The sequence below is a fragment of the Pteropus vampyrus genome, unplaced genomic scaffold (assembly GCF_000151845.1).
Source record: "Pteropus vampyrus isolate Shadow unplaced genomic scaffold, Pvam_2.0 Scaffold321, whole genome shotgun sequence".
Lineage (NCBI taxonomy): Eukaryota > Metazoa > Chordata > Mammalia > Chiroptera > Pteropodidae > Pteropus > Pteropus vampyrus.
Window position 1 is genome coordinate 296,196 of NW_011889102.1, and position 20,780 is coordinate 316,975.

The 20,780-nt window shown below is 52.1% G+C and overlaps 2 protein-coding genes across 12 annotated transcripts in view; both read right to left on the reverse strand.

Annotated features, from left to right (window-relative positions):
• The window catches only part of IGSF22 (immunoglobulin superfamily member 22), a 20,505-nt gene extending 16,444 nt beyond the window's left edge, over window positions 1-4,061 (reverse strand). Inside the window, exons 1-3 of the mRNA XM_011377760.2 lie at window positions 3,953-4,061; window positions 1,096-1,227; window positions 717-853 (exon numbers count right to left, since the gene is read on the reverse strand). Of these exons, the coding sequence (XP_011376062.1) occupies window positions 717-853; window positions 1,096-1,227; window positions 3,953-4,061 (378 nt within the window). The remainder of the gene's footprint in view (window positions 1-716; window positions 854-1,095; window positions 1,228-3,952) is intronic.
• Window positions 4,062-6,842: 2,781 nt separating this feature from the next.
• PTPN5 (protein tyrosine phosphatase, non-receptor type 5) overlaps window positions 6,843-20,780 on the reverse strand; it is a 61,370-nt gene continuing 47,432 nt past the window's right edge. For 9 of the 11 annotated variants that reach the window (XM_023521881.1, XM_023521879.1, XM_023521883.1 and 6 more), the window contains 11 exons: window positions 20,642-20,749; window positions 20,324-20,452; window positions 19,594-19,835; window positions 18,205-18,394; window positions 15,822-15,906; window positions 11,864-11,943; window positions 11,543-11,680; window positions 10,898-11,008; window positions 8,629-8,789; window positions 8,427-8,540; window positions 6,843-7,984 (listed from right to left, as the gene is read on the reverse strand). In XM_023521881.1, coding sequence (XP_023377649.1) covers window positions 7,891-7,984; window positions 8,427-8,540; window positions 8,629-8,789; window positions 10,898-11,008; window positions 11,543-11,680; window positions 11,864-11,943; window positions 15,822-15,906; window positions 18,205-18,394; window positions 19,594-19,835; window positions 20,324-20,452; window positions 20,642-20,749 — 1,452 coding nt within the window. In that variant the 3' untranslated portion in view covers window positions 6,843-7,890. The remainder of the gene's footprint in view (window positions 7,985-8,426; window positions 8,541-8,628; window positions 8,790-10,897; window positions 11,009-11,542; window positions 11,681-11,863; window positions 11,944-15,821; window positions 15,907-18,204; window positions 18,395-19,593; window positions 19,836-20,323; window positions 20,453-20,641; window positions 20,750-20,780) is intronic. The other 2 variants (XM_023521882.1, XM_011377765.2) reach the window with 1 other exon arrangement.

Genomic DNA, 20,780 nt, shown 5'->3' on the forward strand with positions numbered 1-20,780 from the left:
CGGGCTGAGGTCCAATAACAGTTCTTTGTGAATAGAAGGAACCAACTTCAGTCTGTAGGGGAGAGGGGAGGCCCTTTGTCTTCCTTTCACAAGGGAAGTCGGGGCAGGATCAATGGGGACGGGAGTAATTATAGGCCCAAGTCTCCCAGGGCCCCATCCCTCCTTTTCCTCCAAGGGTCTGGCGCGGGAGGTTGCAGAAGCTGGTTACACCTAAGGATTGTAGGTGGTTGGCAAGACTCTTTGGGAAGGCCCCCTTGAAGAGCCCAAGTATTCTAACTCTCGCCGCTACTGTAAGACCCAGCCCCGCCCTCCCTCCTGGTCCACCCCATCTCATCCTCGCTCCACCCACTGTGGTTCCTCCCCTTCTAGCTCCGCCCATAACTTTGGTCTCAGGGTCCCTTGGTTCACTCACTTTCAGCAACGCTAGTTCCCTTCCATTTGCTCCTGCCCGCTCCTTGTTCTTTCTTTGCCCCAGCTCTGCCTTGCCTCGCCCCTAATTTTTGTCCCCTGCTCACTCTGGGAAAGCCCCAGCTTCTGACTGGACTCTCTTATCCCGTCCCTTTAGGGCAATGACAGCCTTTCCTCCCCGCCACCCCACCATCTCCCAGTTCTTGGGGCTCTGCTGTCGCGCTCTTCGATGAGAGAGCCTGTGGCCTGCCCCGAGGCCCCTGCCCCTGGCCTCATCGGTAACTGGATCGCGGGCCCCGACCGGGCACCTTCAGCACGTGCTCCTTGTTAATACTGTCGTAGAACATCTTGGCGGACTCCTTGATGGGGATGCCACTTTCCCTCTTCCAGGAGATGTTGGGTTTGGGGTTCCCCTGCACCCGGGCTCGGAACACGGCTTTATCCCCTGCAGTGGGCACAGGACACATGTTCACATGTTAGCCTCCAGGATGTGCCTTCTGCCTGCTCCCTGCCTCCTCGCAGGGTTCCTGCCGCAGCCCAGGCAGGAGAGGAACCACTGGCTTGGTTCTGACAATGTTTGTGTATTGGGGGACAGCAGTAGTGGTGGTGGTGTCTGGGATAGTGGGGAAGAAAGGGGAGCACCCAGGGATCTGGGGAGACACAGGGTGGGGGCGGGGGGTGACGCACCCTCGGGCGCAGTGACCGGGTAAGGCTTCTCCACGAACTCGGGAACGCTCTCGCCCGCAGGGATGTTGGAACTCCGGGTCACCAAACTGAAGAACTCTACGGTGCTTGAGGATTTCCTTGTCGTGACTTCCTCTGTGGCAGCAGACAAGAGGTCAGAATGGGCTCCAGGTAGAGCTCAGCTCGGAACTGGAGGGCTGGCCTTTTCTCGAAGGGACGGGGCAGCACTTGAGGCCAGCACCACAGGACCGGCTTTGGCCAGGAAAGGAGACCCTTAGGAAAAAGGAACCCCTGCACACTGCTAGTGGGAATGTCAGCTGGTGCAGCCACTATGGAAAACAGTGTGGAGTGTCCTCAAAAAATTAAGAATAAAATTACCATATGACCCAACAGTCCCTCTTCTGGATATCTACCCAAAAAATTTGAAAAACATTTATTTATAAAGATATGTGTACCCTTATGCTCATTCACGGTGGCCAAGACAAGGAAACAGCCGCTTTGGTAAATGATTGGATAAGGAATATGTGGTACATATATACAATGGAATATTACTCAGCCATAAGAAGAGATGAAATACTGCCATTTGTGACAACATGGATGGGTCTTGAGAATATCATGCTAAGCGAAATAAGTCAGAAAAAGTTGAGAATCATTCGATTGCACTCACACGGGGGATGGAAAACTGAAAGCAACAAACAAACAAGACAAAGAAAAAAACTCAGACACAGCAGTATAGTGGTTACCAGAGGGAAAGGGGGAAGTGGGGAGGTTAGATAAGGGTGAAGGGGGTCAAATGTATGGTGACTGAAGGAGTTTTGACTCTGGGTGGTAAACACATAATGCAATATACAGATGATGTATTATAGAATTGTACACTTGAAACCTATGTAATTTTGTTAGCCAAGGTCACCCCAATAAATTTAATTTAAAAATAAAACCTAAAAAAAAAAAAAAGGAGGGCCTTAGAGTCCATGGGTCATTGCATTATGGCAAGTTCAACCACCAGGAAGAGCCAACTGCTCTCCCATCCCTTAATGGTCTATCACCCTTATTGGGCCTTGGCCCTGAGTCCTAACTTTGTTTTTTTTTTTGTTTTTTTTTTAAAGAAGAAACTTCTCTTTGGGGATTTTCTTGATTTCTTGTGCTTCTCCCCTGGTCCCCCAGTAGCATTAGGAGGGGGCTGGGCCTGTCCTTGCTCACGAAGCCTGGAAGCTTAGCTGAGTTCTGCTGTGGGCCTCCTCCCCACCCTTCGGTGGGTTTAGCATTCACTGCCATGGGAGTAGTGATTCCTGAGGGACAAGAAACATACCCACTTCATTGGGATTATATATGGGAATCTCATTATCAAAGAGCATATGCAGTGTGGTAACATCATTTTATATCCAGGAAACAAAAAGTTGTTTGTGTCAATATAACCTACACTTCACAACATCTTCTTGGCTAGTGAGTTAATAACAATTGTTCTGAATCGTGGAGTCCTTTTCTCGTGGAAAGCACAGAGATTACTTTATTTAATCCTCATAATGCCCCAGTGAAGTGGGTACGTTTATTATCCCCACCCATGTGAAGGATTGAGAAGAAAGTAGATTTGAGAAGCCCCGGGGCCTGCTGTTAAACGGTGGTCAGAGGGCTCCAGCGAGCAGTGCGCAGGCTGCAGCCGGCCTGCACGCATGCTTTATTCGACCTCAACCATGTTTAAACAAAAAGTAGCCCTCCATATACAAATCGAGAGGTTTCACATAAAAGTTCAGATTTCTAGATTCTCATATTCCCATACGGTAACAATTAGTGGCGGGTGAATGTGACTGCCCCCTTAGACTGGCTATGTCCTCTCCGGTTCACTTCAGTCTTTTTCCTGCATTTATGTTCTCTGTTGGACTGTACCGGCCAGTGGTTTTAAACTTTGGCTGCATATTAGAATCTCAGGAGAGCTTTAAAAACAAATAAACAAAACAAATATTTATACACACCTGATTTAACAGTTGGGTGAAATTCAGGTATTGCTATTTTTTTCACCCCTCCCCCTCTTCCCTACCACACTAAGATGACTCTAACATGCAGCCAGCACTGACAATCACTGCTATAATTTGAGTTCTCAACTTCTGGTCTCGAGTCCCAGTTCCATTTGTTCTGCTTTGCTGACCAGGAGGGATTGGTAGGGTGCGTCTATCTGGCCTTGACCTCTGTGCACAAAGAACTTTGAGTGACTGCCTCTCCAGGACTCTGAGGGAGGGGCAGTGACTGAGAGGATGGGTATTCAATATCCTGGCCCCTGGCCATCTTTTAATCACTTTTCTCTAGAGACAGGACTAAAACAATTTGTTTTGCTCTGAGACCATTTCTCAGCTTTCCCTTGGATCTGCCCTCCCCCAGGTCTGGTCCCAGGGGCTGAGAGCTTGAAAGCTTAGGTCACTTGTTTATGTGTTCATCTCTCCACTGGCAGTTCAAAGTCTCTAATTTATTCTTAAATGGAGCAGAGTCAGCATTACTCACATGTAGACAAGGTAGCTACCTCCCTAACTTCCTCCATACTGAACTTCTACCATCGAAGATAACATGCTTTTGCCTATGCTCTTCTCCTTAAGCAATCAAGAATTCATTAATTACTCACATCCAGGCATGTGACTGATTTTTCTTAAGCTGTTTTCCTGGAGATCTAATCTGTGGGTGAACATCCAGCCAGCTGAAGCTTTATCAAAGCACAGATTAGAAGCACGCACGGGTTGAGAGAGGGTTGTTCTTGGTATCTTGGGCTCCTGAGGGGCCCAGTAGTCACAAAGACTGAGGCCACTCAGGAGGTGGATGTGGAGGAAGAAAGTCTGCCCCTTTCTGATTCCCCTTCTCCCCTGATTCTACTTGCCTCCCACGATCTTGGTTGTCTGGGAGAAGGTCTGCACGTGGGTGGCGGAGCTGGAGAACTCCATGGACACGTGCTCCTGCAGCATCTGCTTGTGGTGAATGGTCGTCATGGTGACAGCAGGCGTGGGCACTCACCTGGGAGGACAGGGAGAAGATGAGGCCATGAAGGAAAAGGAAAGGAGTAGGAGGGAGATTCAGAGATGTTCGTGTGTGCGTGCGTGTGTATGTGTGTGTGTGTGTGTGTGTGCGTGTGTGCGTGTGTGAAGGGATGGGTCGAGTGGACATAAGGGGAAATGGCTGTGCAAAGGAGAGGGTGAGGAGAGGTCAGGCAGCAAGCCTCTTCTCTCTGGCCTCTGTCCTTTCCTTTATATCTCACTTTCCCAGGCTGGTTACAAAGACCAATGGGCCTGTCCCCCAGCGAGTAATCCTAAACTGTTCCAAGTTCTGGGAAGGGGAGGATGTAGGGCTTAGGTTTACCCAGTAAACCAAGTAAGGCCCAGAGGGAGTTGAGGATGTCTATTAATAGCTACATGGAACTAAGGAGGCAGTACTGGAGGTTTCATCAAAAGGAAGTGAAGTCGGATCTTATAAGGAACTTCCTGACTAAGCCATATTGGAGCGGGCTTTGGGAGGAAGTTGCGGATTTTCTTCCTGGGCCCTGGGCCCCGGGCCCCCTGGCATTGGTTGAATGCTGACAGATGATGACGCATTTCTTCAGCTCTTTTGTTTGTGACACAGTAAAGACAGAAGCTGATTTTTTATTTCTTACACTTTTTAAAATTGGTAATTTAATCCCATAGTTAAAAAATAAAAATATAAACATCTATATGAAGAGGATCCCTCCCGCTCCTAAACCCCTCCATCACCCAACCCTTCCCCAATAGGTGACCACTGGTGGTCTCTAGGCTCCTTCTGGAGCTCCTTTATGAAAACATGAATATGTCTTTGTCCTCACCCCCTTTTTTCATATGTAAGGTAGCCTATTAAGACACACTATTAACCCTTCTTTCTCACTTCATATATCTTGGAGATCTCTCCATACTAGTTCATAAAGTTTCCTCATTCTTATTAACAGCTACATAGTATTTCAATGAATAGATGTACCTACCATCTTTTCTCTAATCAGCATGACAATTTTTAAACCTCTATTTTGTATACAAGGAAACTGATGTCTGAGAGAAATAACCTAAGGTCATTCGAACTGGAATCCTGGTCTCTTGTTCCCCAGTCCAGTGCCCTTCTAGGGGTCCCAGAAAGCCCTGTTCTGAGCCACGCAGTTCGAGGCTGAACTTCGTACTCTTCCATGATGAAGTTCGGCCTCGTCTGTTTCTCCCTCTGCGTTCTGAGACTACCCCGTCCCAGCTCCTGCTGTCCCCTTCTGGGCTCAGAAGGTAGAAGGCTCTGCCCCTTCTTGAGGGAAGAAAGAAGTCTTACCTTTGTGTGACCAGTCCTTCCTAACCCGCAATGCTCTGTTCACGGCTTTGTTGGCGCAGCTAGTGCCTGGGCTGTAGACTGGCCAGTCTCCTTCTTTCTTTATCCCGACAGTGGGGCCAACAGGAGTCATCAGTCTTTAAATGTTGGGCCCCCTGGGGGCGATCCCTTACACAGGCTGCAGCTGCCCCAGCTGGATGGCTCACTGCTTTGGCAGGGTAGTAGGGGGCTTGCTGCAAGGGGGCGGGGAGGAGGTGGGGGGAAGTGAGGCTGGAGCCAAGGCTGGAGGAAATGTTGGGACATGGCAGGAACGCAGGTGGGAGGTTGAGGGTGGTGATCCAGGGGTACTTTACCTGTTCCCTTGTAGCAGAGGTTCTGGTTCTCACTACTGCTTGATGGGCACTCTCAGCTGAGGGGCTCAGGGTAGTGTGTGTGTGTGCACATATGCGCGCGTGTGTGCATGCACACACTCATGTACATGTGCACGTACAGTCCAATGGGAAAGTCTACGGGTCTGCCATTTTGCATAAATACAAGGGGGCACCATTCATATCGCATTCTACGGGGAGAGGAGGGAAACGTTAGCTCTCCGTCCCTGCCACTCCTACAGCCCAATCCCCCACCTGGGTAGAAGGGCAGGAGGACCCATCCTCCTGTTGGGAGGATGGCTGGAAAGCATGCCCCCCTTCCTTCTGGGACCTCCAGCTGTCTGTGGCATATTTGCATGCCTCGTTCCTCATCCAGCCTACACAAGGTTCTGGTACTCGTAAGGACCTGCCGATTGGTCAGCAGGCCTGCTCTGGGCCCCACTCCTGACCTGAAGTGACTCCTGCCTGCTGGTGGTAGTGGCATCACAGCTACTCTAGCTGCATCCCTGGGGGCAGGGGCAAATATAGAACAGGAGTGTCCAGGATCTGGGGCCACAGGCAGATTCCTTGGGCCCCCTGGGAGGGGCTGCTCTCAGCCCAGGCCTTAAAAGGGAATTTGCTGGGTTGCAGCTGCTGTTGGGACCTGAAGGGCTACCATGGGATAAGTGTGCTGGCCAACAGGGAGGGGCTGGTGGTGACCCGAATGTCCCTCTGCCCCAGCCTTGGCTTTCTCTGGTCTGTCAGAGCTGGTGGCCTGGCAGCCACTTTGCTTTCTGTACAAGCCTTCCACACCTGTCCTTGAGGCTCTCCATGGCCCAGGGCTCTTGGCTGGATTGGAGTGAGGGTGTGTGAGAATCCTGTCCAATGGATTTCTATTGGCTTTTCAAATCTGGATTTGATCCATACTCCCAGTATCCACATAGGGGTGTTAAGGAGCTTGAGCGCCAGGCTCTGAGTGCGTGACTGTGAGTGAGTGTGTGTGTGTGTGTGTGTGTGTGTGTGTGTGTGTACACACTAGGAGGAGAATGAAGACTGTGGTACACCGGGGGGCAGGGAGTGGAGGGGAGAGGCAATCACACAAACCCAGGAGGCTGGTTTTGCTCAAAATGCTCTGTTTATTGCTCTATTCAATGACCACGAGCAAATTATAAAAAGACACCGAGTGTCTCTGTCTGCCGTGGAATAAATATTTAAAGTCAGCAATAAAAACACGTGGCTCCAAGATAACACATGTTGCCAAAGAGTCATGCATACCCTGATGACGGGCTCTCAACACGCATGAACACGGGAACACACGCAGAGCTATACGCAGCAAGACTTCTGGGAAGGCTTTTCCACAGTAACACAGAAAAATGTTTCACACAGATCTGGGGCCGAGTCCCTACCCCACTCTCGGTGCTCCCCCTCTCCCTCCCGCCCCACCAGGGCCCAGGTCCTCTGGGTTCACGGCCCCCATTCGTCCCCTTCCTCCCCAATGCCTCAGGCTAATCACTGCCTCCTGAGGGCATCTGACACTCAGAGGCCATACAGGCTGTGATACTCCTCTCCCCACCAATCCAGAGAGCTCTCCCCCCACTGAGATCTCCCTCTCCTCTCAGAAGCACCCCATGCCTGACCTCCAGGTCCTCAGGGCCCTCTCCCCACTCTGGTCCCAGTGACTGGAGGCAAAATGCAATCTGCCTGTTGGGAGAAGTGGGGTAGGGGCCTGAGGCAGGCACCTCTGCCTGGGCTACTTAGGGGCTGGAGCTCATTACCCCTTTCCCGGGCTGAGGAGACACAGTGTCCGGTACAGACAGCAGAGATGGATGGATAGACAGACAGAATACGCTGTGGTAGGACACTTGGAGTGCGACACAGAAACATTTTGGGTCAAGTAGCAATGGAACCGTCATTAAAAACTGCGGCCCCAGGTCTGAATGGTGTGTGTGTCAGGTCCTGGGGCCCCAGGCCTGGCCTGGCACATTCCTCCCCCGCCCTACCCTACTCCCCAGTATATACAGTAGGAAGAGCTATGTTGGGGGGCAGGGGCCAGGCTGAAGAGAAGGAAGCAGGAGAGGCAGGGCAGGGAGCAGGGGTGGCTGGGGTAAGGGCCCAGATTCAGGCTGGGTGGTGCCCAGAGGACCTCAGAGGAGGAGTGAGGTCACTCTGGGGACTGGCGGGACAGCTGCTTCTCATAGAGGCTCATGACATGGTGCACAAACTGGTACTGCTCGCAGGTCTGGATCATGCCGCCCCTGCCCAGCAGAGACACACAGTGGGGATGGGGTGGTCGAGGGATGGGCTGTGGGAGGGTGCCCCCCCAAACCCATGGAGTACCAATCATTCACGAGTGGCCTTGTCTTTATTCAGCTTGGAGAGGCCAACCCTTTCCAGCCACTTCCCTCTGCTCCTCCTTGTCCCTCCCAGCTCTGGCACAGATAGCAGAACAGAGATGACATGTCCCACCATTCTCAGCCCCTAGCCTTCTGGCCACCAGCTATTTCTCTTCCCTCTTTATCCAGCCACCAGCTGCCCAGAACCAGTGCCTGTTCCCATCTGTCTTCCCTACCTCATGTCAGCCAGCCGGTCCATACCTGGCGTGTCCACCTGCCCCTCACCCCGTGCACGTGTCAGTCTCTCCCTTCTGCCCCTAAGGCTCTAGCTCTTCATGTGCCCCTGCCCCGCCTGTGGGCTGACCTGTCCTGACGGAGCTGGCACGTGGTCTTCAGGATGTCCACCACACCCTCCTGCCGCAGCTGCTGGCAGCAGATGCTGGTGGCAATGAAGCAGCCAGTCCTCCCAATCCCTGCGCTGAGGGCCGAGGGGATGGGCGGGGTGAGGGGGCGAGGCAGCTGTCGGGGGTGCTGCCCGGCCCTGGCTGGTGGCTAGGAGGACCCACCTGCAGTGGACGATGATGGGGGCGCAGTGAGGCCCCTCCTGCTGGGTGGCCTCCTCCACCTCTCGAACCAGGTGTAGGAGTGGGGGGGCCCGGTCTGGAGTCTTCTGATCAGGCCAGGATGTGAACCAGTAATGCTTCAGGCCTCGCTCTTCAGTCCCGCTCTGTCCAGGAGACAGAGGCCCACCCCAGATACATTTGAGCTCTCTGAGCGCACAAACCAGCCCAGAGATGGAGATGGGATTGGAGGAGGAAGAACATAAGAGGGAGGACACAGGGTGTGGGACCTCTGGCCTCGGCCATCTACATCACATCGCCCAGTGGTACCAGACAAGAGACCCAACCCCAACTTGGTAGTGGGAGCTGATCAGAGGGGTTAGCGTCAGTCTTCACATCGGTTCTGCCCCAGCAACTCCAGCGTCATCTGAGAGAGGCAAAGAGATCCTCTCCAATTCATTCCTGTTTCTCAGTGCCTTATCTTAACAAACAGCCCAGTCACCCCTTTGTCACATAACCAGAGCTCTGAGACCCTTCCTGTTGCCTCGCTATGCTCGGCCAGCTCACCCCCACCCTTGGCAAGTGTTGCCACTTCCCTCCCTCTCCTCTAGGCCCCCTCCCTACCACCACCGCCTCTTCCACTTTGGCCTTTACCATCTCTCCCCTGTGTAGACCTCTCCCTCCCCCCGACAGCCCCATCTTCACACCAGTCAAAATGGTCTGTCTACAGCACAAATCTGGACATGCTGCTCTGCTGCTCAGAAGTCTTCCATGGTTCTTACTGCTCTATGAACAAAACCCACTCTCCTTAGTCTTCAGCTTGGCAAATAAAACACGTCTTGCAGGTTCTACCTTTCTAGACCCATCTCCCGCCTCTGCGTACTGGTACTTGATGCTCCTGCACTCCTAATGGTTTGTAGATAAAACCTCTGCCCCGCCCCCCACCCCCCAAACACACACATATGCACATACAGTTGTCCTATCGTCCATGCCCTTACTTTCACATTATTCTCTGCCTGGAATGCTCTCCCCACTTGTTTGCCCTTTGGTCAACTCTCACTCATCCTTCAAAACCCCATACAGCATCACCACTTTCAGGAAGCCCTCCCTGAGCACCCCAGCTGGAGGAGTGTCCTTCTTCTGTGATCTTAACCTATCCCTAGCTCAGTACTTACCATTTTATGGGTGTTCCTTGAGGACAGTCCAGGCTTTGAACAGCTCTGTGTTCCCAGCACCCAAGCCAGAACTAGGGCAGTTTCTTGTAAAGGTTTATGGAAAGAAGTAAATACCTCCCAACCCCCAATGGCCCCAGTCAGTTCTTCCCTAACCAGTCCTATTGGCACTGACATGAGACGGCCCTCACCTCCCCTCAGCCTCTCTTTCTAGGCGAAAAGGAAGCTAATTCCTTGAGGCCCTGGGTTATCTGACTCTGACAGCTACCACAGCCTCTGGTCTCCCCACCTCCTGGCCCTTTCTGCCCTCTGGCCAGGCCTATACCTCAGAGCTGCTCAGGTGGAGATGGAACAGCTCAGAGGAACAAGTCTCAGGCCTTGAGCTGGACCCTGTGGACCTCTCAAGCTATTTTTGGGTCGGGGGTCAGCTTCCTGGTGCCTGGCTCACCGCTTCCAGTTTTTGGGGTTATCACAGTGGCTCGGCGTTCCCCAAACATGGCTCATAACACTGCTCAAAAACAGAACACACTGATCCTCCAAAGGAACAGTCTCTTCTATTATGCTGCTCTTGGAAGAAGCACAACTTCAGGGTGGGAGGATGCCTCCCCCCACTCTTCTGGGCTGTTTTGTATTGCTCATATTTTGTGTTTTCCTTTTTTCCCTTTTCTGTAATCACAATCTCCTTATGCAACCCAAATGCAGCAAGGAGTGCCTGTCCTCTTGTGGACAGATTTGGTACTACAGGCCAGATGCCCAGTATCCCAGGTGAAGGGGATGCTTTTAGCTGGGATCTAGATGTCATCGTGGTTTTCAGTTATAAGAACACCACTGGAGGCAGTTGAAGACGCCTTATCTAGACAGTCCTAGATTTGGGTGCATTTGAAGCAGAGCTGGAAGGCATTATGAATGACAGTGTATACACACAGAGAGCCTAATAGCATGAAATACAATTGAGGTTTGTCCTGTTTCTGGCTCATCAGTAAATCCTAGGAGACACAGGCCTTCATTTCAGCTAGAGTGGACTTTGGGGCCCTGTGCTCTGTGGAGTCCTCAGCCAAGCTCCCACCCCCATCCTCCCTGCCCCGCCCATTCCCAGGCCTCACCCTGAGAGAGATGAGTCGCAGCCGGTAATCCTCAGTGTGAATGACTTTCTGCACAGTGATCTCGACACCGTCATACACCACCTGCTCCTCTGGCCAGTACTCGGTGCACTTCTGTAGGGGCCCAGATCAGGATGCAATACCCTCCCAGTTCCCCAACCACGTTCTCCCCGGTGCCCCTCCAGGGTTGGCGAAGAGAGATATAAAAGGGCAACAGGTTTGCAGTCAGAGTATTGGATTCAAATCTCATCTTCAGAACCTGTAAGTTTCTTCCCTTTTCTGAGCCTCAGTTTCCTCATCTGGAAAATGGGAGTAACAGCCATTTCAAAGGACTTTTCTAGGGGTTCAATTAAATGGGCTGTTACAGGTATAGAAGTAGCCAGCGTCAGCTCTGGGAGGCTGGGAGGCAGCAGAGCATCCTGCTTAAGATCTGCCTGGAGGTAGAGAGGCTACAGGCTCTGCCTCCGACTATCTGTGGCCCTGAGCAAACGACTTACCCTCGCTGAGCCTCATACTTCCTCACCTTGACAGGGGAGTGAACTACTAACTACTAACATCACAAGATTGTTGCAGGCATTAATAAGGAAACAAGATGCTTAGCATGGGCACAAAGCAGCCGACATCTGGTAATGATACAGGGGTGCCTACCTCATTCATCTCCTCGATGTTGGTGATCATGACAATGATAGGCGTGTGCTCCTGCCACACCATGCGCCAGAAGTCACCGACGGTGCTGACGATCGGTCCCTGAGTGGCGATGTACACCTTCTCCTCCCCACCGTAGCCCTGTGGCCAGCCAAGTCCAGGCTGTCAGGGTCAGGTGCAATGTTCCCGGGGCCCAGTCCCTATACTTGGGTTCCTCCCTGGGGCTGGCAGCAGCCACACTGGCTTAGGGACAAGCCGGGAAGATGGATCCCATCGGGTTGGGTCTCCTTTTCAGGGAGAGGCCGTCAGGATGGGACTACGTACCCGGATGTAGTTGGCGTTGATGTAGGAATTCAGAGAGTCGTCAGGGTCTGGTGAGGTCAGACACACTCTGCTGTGAGGGTCTGGGGTAGGGGAGACAGGTGAGGCTGGGATCTGACATGTGTAATCCCTATGGGGCAGGGCCCACCTTGTCTGGTCCATTCACAGCACCCATGTTTCTTCTGGGACTCCCGAAGTTCCTTCTTCCCCTGCTCAGTAGCAAAACACTGATCCATCCCATGGCCCACTGAGGCAGATGGGGGCCCAGGCTGAAGAGGAGGGTAGAATGCGAGGCCTTGTGTCTCTGCCTCTGTGGCATCGATGCCTGCCCCTTGCCCGTCCATGTCCCTGAACCTCCCTATACTCACTGTGCCTTATGTTTTGGAGAAAAAAAAAAGCTAAGTAATGGAAGGAATTACCTAGGGTTCACATCCTGGACGGCAAGACTTTGAGTATACACTCATCAACATGCTGTGCACATTTGTAAAGCACACGGCCTTTCTAAGCCTGAGTTTTCCTGTCTGAGGGTAAAGATCCCTACTTCCTAGGAGTGTTGGGAAGATAAATGAGAAAACAGCTGTGAAAGTGCTATGTAAACCGTAAAGTACTTTATAACTACAAAAGACTGTTAAGATATGGAGGATAAAAGCTGAGGGAGAACATTAGGATAAAAGGAGTAAAGCCTTCCACGTCTCAGATGAGACTGCAGGGTCTTAGCCACAGACACGTGTTTTGTTTTTTTTTTTCTCTTCAATCTATTCTCATGTCGAACCTCATAACTTCCTGCTCTTCCTCCTGGAGTAGGATCTGTTTTGTTTCAGCTAGAGCCTCTCTGTATTGACTATTCTGTCAGCCTCCAGAAATTAGGACCGATATGGGGATGGTGTGTGGGGTGGGCAGGAAGGTAGCTGAGGGCCCGGGTTACTGGTTGTGGTCTAGCTTTGTCACCAGCTGTCTTATTCCTTCCCTGAGTCTCAGCTTCTCTCCTACAAAGGGAGGGCTGGATTAAAGGCACTTCCAGCATGCACAACATGAAACTCTCAAATGTGGCACAGGGGAGTGGTTAAGAGTCTACTCCTGAGCCAGAGAGCCTGGGTTCGAGTCCTGGCTCTGACTTACTAGCAGTGCCACAGTGGGCCATTTACTCTATCTCCTTGTGCTTTATCTATAAACATTGTGTTGCAAGGGAACATTCCTTGCAACACAATGTCATCCTCATGTAAAGGGTAAAGGAGTGACCTTTACCAAGTCCTTAGACCGGTGACTTGGCCCAGCATACAGAAATACTACACAGCAGTTCACGGCTGTTATTATCACCATAATTACAAATTTTACCATGAGTTAACGAGTAAAAAGAATAATCCCAAACCCAGCAGGAGAAATGGCACAAGCTTTCGCTCTCCAGCTCTTTTATGCCCAGCCCCAGCGCCTGAGGTTTTGGCAGGCGATTTTGGGATGGGGGTAGGTGGGGGTGGGGCAGCTCTGTTGACAGGGGTACAGAGGGGTGTCAGCAGTGGACAAGAGTGAGGGTAAGAAGAGCAGGGGTACACAGAAGAGGTGCTCTGGGTGACCAGCAGAAAAGAGGAGCAGGGAGTGATGCATGGGCCATCTCCCTTCTCCTTGTCAGAGCCTGCCCAGGTTAGGTGCTGGAAGTGGGCACTGTCCCCTCTCGCAAGACACCGGGGTCTTTTAATATTAAAGAACCACTGTGAGAATGGGAATGGTCCTACTGACCCTAGTGAGCACAGCTTCTGTGCCTGGCACTGCGCATGAGAGTAGAATCTCTTACACAAACAAGATACAGTCCCTGTCTCCAAGGATTGCGCAGGCTGACAAGTAGTGTGAGCGCCGGAGATGAGGGGATAGAGGGGCCCTTAGATTTGTCTAGGGTGGTAAGGCTTCCTGTGCTGGGTTTGAGGGACCAGTAGAAGTAGCAGGGAACACCGTTATGTCTGATTCAAGTACACAGGGCAAGGTGGGGCCTGGTGAGAGATGAGCTAGAGAGGAACCTATTGACGAAGGGTCTTATAAACCACACTTATAAGGCTGGACCTAAACCCAAGGATTACAGAGTGACCCAAGTGTTTGAGGAGGAGAATGACACAACTGGGTGTCTGTTTTGCATAATTTTGGTGACATGGTGGAAAATGGACAGGAGAGAATGTGGGAGGCAGGAGACTAGTCAGAAGATTACTGCAATGATCCAAGTAACAAGTGTCAGGGGTCAGAGGGCATATGTCATTGCAGTCTGTGTAAAAGGCACCCCCGGAAACTGGGCAACATAGAAAGCCCAACACCCAAAAAGTCATTTATTTGGCCATGAGGATGGAGAGGGGGAGCTGGATGTGATAGGTATTCATTCATTCATTTGCACTCATTCATTCACCCATTCGTTCACTCATTCAGATAGGTGCACAATGTCTACTATGTGCCAGGCACTATTTCAGTGCTTGGAACACAGTAGCGCAATAGGAATTGTTCTCCTGCATCTTTGTGCTGCCTGCTGGGTTACTGGTGATTCTGTACTGTAACCGTCCACAGATCTGTCTCTCCCACTAGCCTGTGAGCTTCCTAAGGGCAGAGTCTGTGTCTCATTCATGTCTGAATTTTCAGCCATGGGGGTAGGGGCTCAGGAAACATGTGCAGAATGAAGGTGAGAACAAACCTTAGGGTGTCCTGGATCTGAAAGGGGGCCTCTGCCAAAACCGACCTGCCTTCTTGTCACCTGCCCCCCACTGTTTCTATCCCAGTCTCTGAGGGCACAGGGTCAATTCTTCTTGGCTACAGAGAAGGTTCTCTGTTGGGCTCAGAGGCCTGGAGGCTCAGGGCACCACTGGAGGTGGCTCAAGACCTCTTAGCAATCCAGTGCCAGGTGGAGTAATGGCCTAGCTCTATCCTCCCCCAGGGGCCATTCTGAGTGACCAGCAAAGACCTAGGTTCTGGGGTACCTGAGCCACTCCCTCCAGGTGGGCCTAGGTGGGTGGTGGGGAGCAAGATGAAGGAAGAGGTGAGCAGCCCTGCATAATGCATCCTGGCCTTAAACGGTGCTTTGTTTAACCGGAACTACCTAGAGACTGTGTAACCATAGCAACCACAAGTCGATATTTTAAAAGTTAAAAATAAGTCATGACATCTTACATGTTGTTAGAGATGCTGATGGCAAAACTGCTTTTTTAAAGCCTCGTCACTCCATAAACTGAGAGGAGTACGTTTGTGGGGATTCACTTTCAACAAGTTACCCCCCAAGCTAGCCCTCGGGCCTGGGGCCAGAACATGGCAGAGTGATAGGCACACAGGGGCTTGATTAAAGTTACCTGAAAATGACATGCTAGGGCTGAAAAAGAAACATTTGGTCACCTGTTCTAACCACCCCCGAAGGGGGAAAATTCCTATCAGAACTTCCAGGAGACTGCCTTGCTTGAACATTTTGACTGATGGGCGCCTACTATCCAACAGGCAGCTCATTTCTTTATAGGGTGGCTCTGCCTCTTAGAGGACGCACAATCTGGACTAACTAAACTTGAGACAGATAAAAGAGCCAAATCCTGGCATCCCAGAGGCCTGATTTAAAACTCAGTTCTGTACTTCCTGGCTGTGTGACTGTGGATGAGCCACTTAACCTCTCTGAGCCTTAATCTTCTCCCCTCAAAATCTGCCCACTCTGAAAAGCCAAAGGATGTGAAAACGCTTTGGTCACCACGCGCTGTGTAGGAGCTGCTGTTATCGGCGCTCTTTCTTTCTGGGTTTCCACAGAGCCCAGCACAACACTCGTCCAGGGCAATAGTCTGGAGAGTGCTGTGTGAAGGAATGAACTAACCTCTGCCCTCACCAGGAGGCTCCCGCCCTCTGTCCCTTCTCCTCATGACCCTGGAGGCAGCTCTGAGTTAAGGTCTTCCTCAAGGTGAGGGTGCACCTAAGTGAGGGTGTACCTGCGCCCACCTCCGGGGCAGTGAGTACTCACTGGGAAGGATGGTTTTGTATCGGTTCTTCCGCACCAGCCCAGGGATGTCGTACTCTTTTGGATCCACGAAGTTCATGGGGATTTCCTGCAGGAGGAGGACACGGGGGTGTGAGTAGCTAGGGGCTGCCTCTCACAGATGTTTGAATCCAGGGGCTGCTGTGCCCCCAACATCTACTACCGGGGCTGGCTTAAGTGCATGGAGTCATTCAACAAACACTACTATAAAATGAGTTCGTGTACATAAAAAGCATTTAGAACAGTGCCTGGCACATACTGAATGCATAATAAATGTTATTATGACTACTGTTTATTGAGGGCCAGTCTGGCACACAGCAGACCTCAATAAATGGTTGATGAACAAAGAACCAGAGAAAACGCGACCTGGCCAATCACTCACTGCCTTCTTCCGCACTCCCTGTGCTGCAGCCACAAAGTGGCTTTGTAGATCCGTGTTCCCGTTCTGGACATCCTCACCTCAGGACCTTGGGTTGTGCGGTTTGCTCTGTCATAATATCCACCCCATTCTCATCTTCTCATGTCCTATCTGTCTTAAATGCCACCTCCTCCAAGAAGCCTTCCCTGATTCTCTAGCAAGAAAAGGAGCCTCCTTCTGAGCTCCTAGGGCTGTATGTGCATCTCTCAATCACATTCTGTGTCAGGAGCTCCAAGTCTGAACTTCCCTGCTTGGAATGTGAGGTCTTCTGGGATCTGGGCTTTCTTTACCATCAGCTTGCTCTCAAGAGACCCACTCTCTAGCAATGCTGGTCTCTTCCTATTGCTAATATGCCATTCTCCATCTTACCTCCAGGTCTCAGCTCATGGCATTCCATTTGCAGGGAACACCTCTCTTCAACCTCCAAATCATTCCACCCTGGAAAGTTCCCCTCCAGCATCACCTTCCCCCGTGTCCTCTGCGATGACTTCCCAGTGTCTCTTGCCTCTTCACTCCCTTTCTCTGTCCACACAGTTTAGCATGTGACCACAAAATTTTATAGCGTTCACTGTGTTTGGACCCACTGAGTATATGCTTTGTAAAATGAGGATTGTAATACTCACTTTCTAGGGTTGTTGAGAATCAAAAGAATAAAAGACATGTGCAAAAACACCCATGGAGTGGATGTGCAGGCTGTGTTCCTTTTTCTGGGCAAAACTGGCGATCTACTGAACAGGAAATGATAGGAAGGATGCAACCCCTTTCTTCAAGGGGAGGTGATGGCAGTGGGAACTTAGAGCGGGAGCAGATAGATGCTGGGCTGGTCCAGGAAGGCTGTCTAGGGGCATCCAGGGTGTGGGATGATGTAGGGAAAGGCCCGGGAGGAGAAAAACACAGTGGTGCTGGCCCAGTTTGAAGAAGACAGTCCCTGAAGGGGTTGGGAGGTATAAGGCTGAAAAAGGGGCTGAGGCTAGCCCCAATTTGGGTAGTGGAGGCCATGCCAAGTTCTACAGAATCTGGAGCAGTGGATCACTGGGTGATGGAGCTCTTCTCAGAGGGGAGAGTCATTCTGCTCTGGCTTCTTCCAGGAGGAACTTTCCCCAAATACTCATGACCTCTCACCCATCCTGCCCACAGAGTAACCCGATAGATGCATCTGATTGAGGAACGGGCTTTTGGGCCCCAGCCCCTTCCTTCTTCCCTCCTCCGCTTGGGGCCCTCTTTCCGGGAAAGAATTACAGGAACGTCTCATGGGGCAAGACTAGGATGTGCCAACACTGCCTGGAGGGGGTGGAAAGTCTGATAATTCTGGAGGTCAGTATTAGGAAGCTCACTATTGCTACATAAGTAAGCCTCATTTTAAACCTAGCCTTTACCAACAAAAATAAAGGTGATATTGTGATCTCCTAGGTCTTAGGTCTTAACTGGCCGAGTGCTCAGGCAGGTAAAACAGGGATGTCATTTATTGGGCCTCTTAAAGTCCAACAGGAGGCAGCTGGAAGCTGTTGCAGAGGTCTGGAGAGGAAGTAATTAGGAGCACCTTAAGCTAGAGCCACAGAGGTGGGGAACGGTGTTTGGTGATGTCAGACAGGAGGGTGGGAAAATGCGAGTCAACGAGAAGGCTTTCTATGGCTTTCAAAGCGCAGTTCTGGGCAATAAAGACTTTGGAATGCCACTGTACACCAGTCACCCGGATGGGCGCTTTGCACATGTTCGTGAGCTCTTTAATTTTTGCAACATCCCTATTATTTTTATCCCCATTTTCCAGATGAGAAAACTGAGGCCCAGAGAGCAAACAGCTTGCTCAAGATAGGAGGACAGCTGGTAATGAAATGATGTTAGTCTATCAGGCGCTGAGTTCTAGGCACCTGCTTACTGCCTTGCTAGGCGGGTGATAGACATGAGCGGAGAGGTCTGACTACTGTGGGGCAGCCGGCTCAGGGGACTCACAAAGAATTCTGCCTGCAGCAGGAAGGGGTCCAGGGCCTTTTCGTGAAGCTCCTCGGCCTGGAGGACACGAGAGGCGCTGAGCAGATACTCGCGGGCCGACTCCTCGCGTGGAGACATGAGATAGCCGAAGCCCTCCTCGCTGCAGCCCGGCGTGCACATGTCCAGGGTCAGGGAGACGTTGGAGCCCCTCCTGGAAGGACCGGGAAAAGAGGAGTGAGTCTCAGGGACAGGGAGGGGCATCGGTTGGGGACCTTGGAGCCGGAAGATGAGGGAGGGAGAGATCAGGGGTGGGAAGAGGGTTGGCTCCAGACAGCATCCTTGATATAAGAAGCACGAGTCTCAGCCCCAAGGCTTAGGCCTGACTCCCCACATCCTGCCTCCTGCAGTGGAGTAGCTAACTCAGTGGGGAGTTGGGGACCCCAGTTCCAAAGGTTCCATCTGAGGCAACCTCAACACAGCCCTCCCCTGGACTCTCCTCTGTCACTTACTGGAGGTAGTGTCCAGCCCTGTGACCCCTGGGAAGCTCTCACAGAGAGGGCACCTGCCTAGAGCGGAGAAGCAGGGCTCGACCCTCTGTACCATGGTCCTGGGCCCGGCAGTCTGGGCCCAGGTTGCCAATGCCAAGGATTTCTCATCCAGGAGAGGCCGGGACTCTTGGCTGTCATGGAAAAAGGGAGTTCCGAGGGCAGCACAGCAGCGACAAGGATGTCTACCCTGGACAAACTACTGTGTTCAGTGTCTAAAGGCACAGAACAAGGGCCCTCATTATACAGAAAGGCAAACTGAGTCTCAGTGAGGGGACAAGAATTGCCCAAGCTCACGCAGTAAAGGGCGGCAGAGCTGAAACAAAAAGCTAGGTGTTCTGACTCCTCATCCAGTGCTCTTTTTATGACATCATGCAGGCAACTCAAACCTGGTGTGATCTGGCTTACCCAGCTGGGCTGTGAACACGGGGTGTCAATACCTCCCCAAGCGTGCTCTGTGGAACACTACGAGAAACTCTATCAAGAGAGTTCTGCGGTCAGGCGACTTGGAGGAATGCCGCACATCATCCCTTTGTTGATTTACGACAAACGCAAGCACGTTAAACTCCTGCAGTGAAAAAACCTACCCAAACTTACTTGAGCACAGGAGTGTATGTGCGAGTGTGCCTGTGTACGCACTTGCGTATGCCTATGTGTTTGTGTGCAGCAATAGTGTTTCTTAGCATTCACCTTGGGGCATTCTTATCTAAGTCCATCAGACCTGAAGAGCATGTGTCTACACTGGCTAAGCTATGAGGTCAGCTCAGTCCTGGGCACTGGGAGTTACAGTCAGGCATCTGCCCTTCTGATCGGGAGATGAGGGCTCCAGGGCCCATAGAGCCCACCCCTCCTCCACCCCTCCCACCTCTCCTGCAGACCCATGGACTTGACGGTCAGTGAGGCGGGGTCAGTCTCAGGCTTGATGTCCATCACGCAGTCAAACACGGGAGTCTCAGGGACGGCATCCAGGTCCAGGAAGTCATCCTCTACCTTCTCCTCCATCCACTCGGAGTAGGTGAAGGAGGGCTGGCGGCTCACCGACTGGCGCCTGTCCTCAGGGGGCAGTGGGGTGGGTGGCTCTGGGGGAGCCCTCAGAAGGTGCCACACCTAGTTGGGGGTACATGGTATCATGGACCTGGGACCATGCCGCCAGCCCCTGGCTGATGGGCTACCCATGGGATTGAGCTCCCTGCGCCTTGACGTGTCTAAAGCAGTCCAGCTCTCCTAGGAGCTATGTGCAAGGCACTGCCCCTCACCTAGGTGGAAGGCTCTGCTCCCCATCTTGTCCTTCCAGCCCTCCTCCCTCCTCCAAACCTCAGCTGCTGGTGGACTGAGGGCTTCTCGGTGGGGTATGGGGGTTCCTACTCCACTCTTCTCTTTGCCTCAGCTTCTTTTCCTAGCCTAGAACAGTGCAAACCACTTTCAAGAAAGCAAGCGCCTCTCACTCCAGGCTGGACGCACTGGTTGAGGCAGGCAGATACCCTGTTCTCGGCCCTATCCAGAACGTCTAGTCTGTTGGTCACGTGGGAGCCGGTGGGGATCAGCCTCAGCGTCACAGGAGGGGAGCACTGAGGTCGGGTCAGGAGGCACCTTACCAGGGCGGTAACGAGGACCACAGACAGAGAGACCAGCAGCAGACTGAGGACTTCCCAGGTCCCGCTGCCCAGCCAGGCCTGGGGGACATCAGACAAACAGGTCAAGGTGGTGGGAGGAAGAGATCTCACCTGTTTCAATGGGACAGAACCGAGAGTCTTAAAACTTTAGACTAGTCTGGGTGGGGAGCAGGGAGAAGTGCTTCAGGGGTGCGGTAGTATCTTCTGAACTCAGAGAAGCCCCAGCGGGGTTGATGGGACTGGATCAGGCCCCAACTGCTCCCTCCTATCCTGGAGGCGGGGTCCCCACAGCTTACTCACCATGGGTCCCAGCTGTTCCAGAAGTGCGAGCAAGGAGGAGAAGAGGTCTGTGGCATTCTGTGACCAGATGGGGCCATAGCCGCTGAGCCAGAGCATCCCGCAGGCAAGCTGAGACAAGCGGACTGAGTTCGGCTTGAGC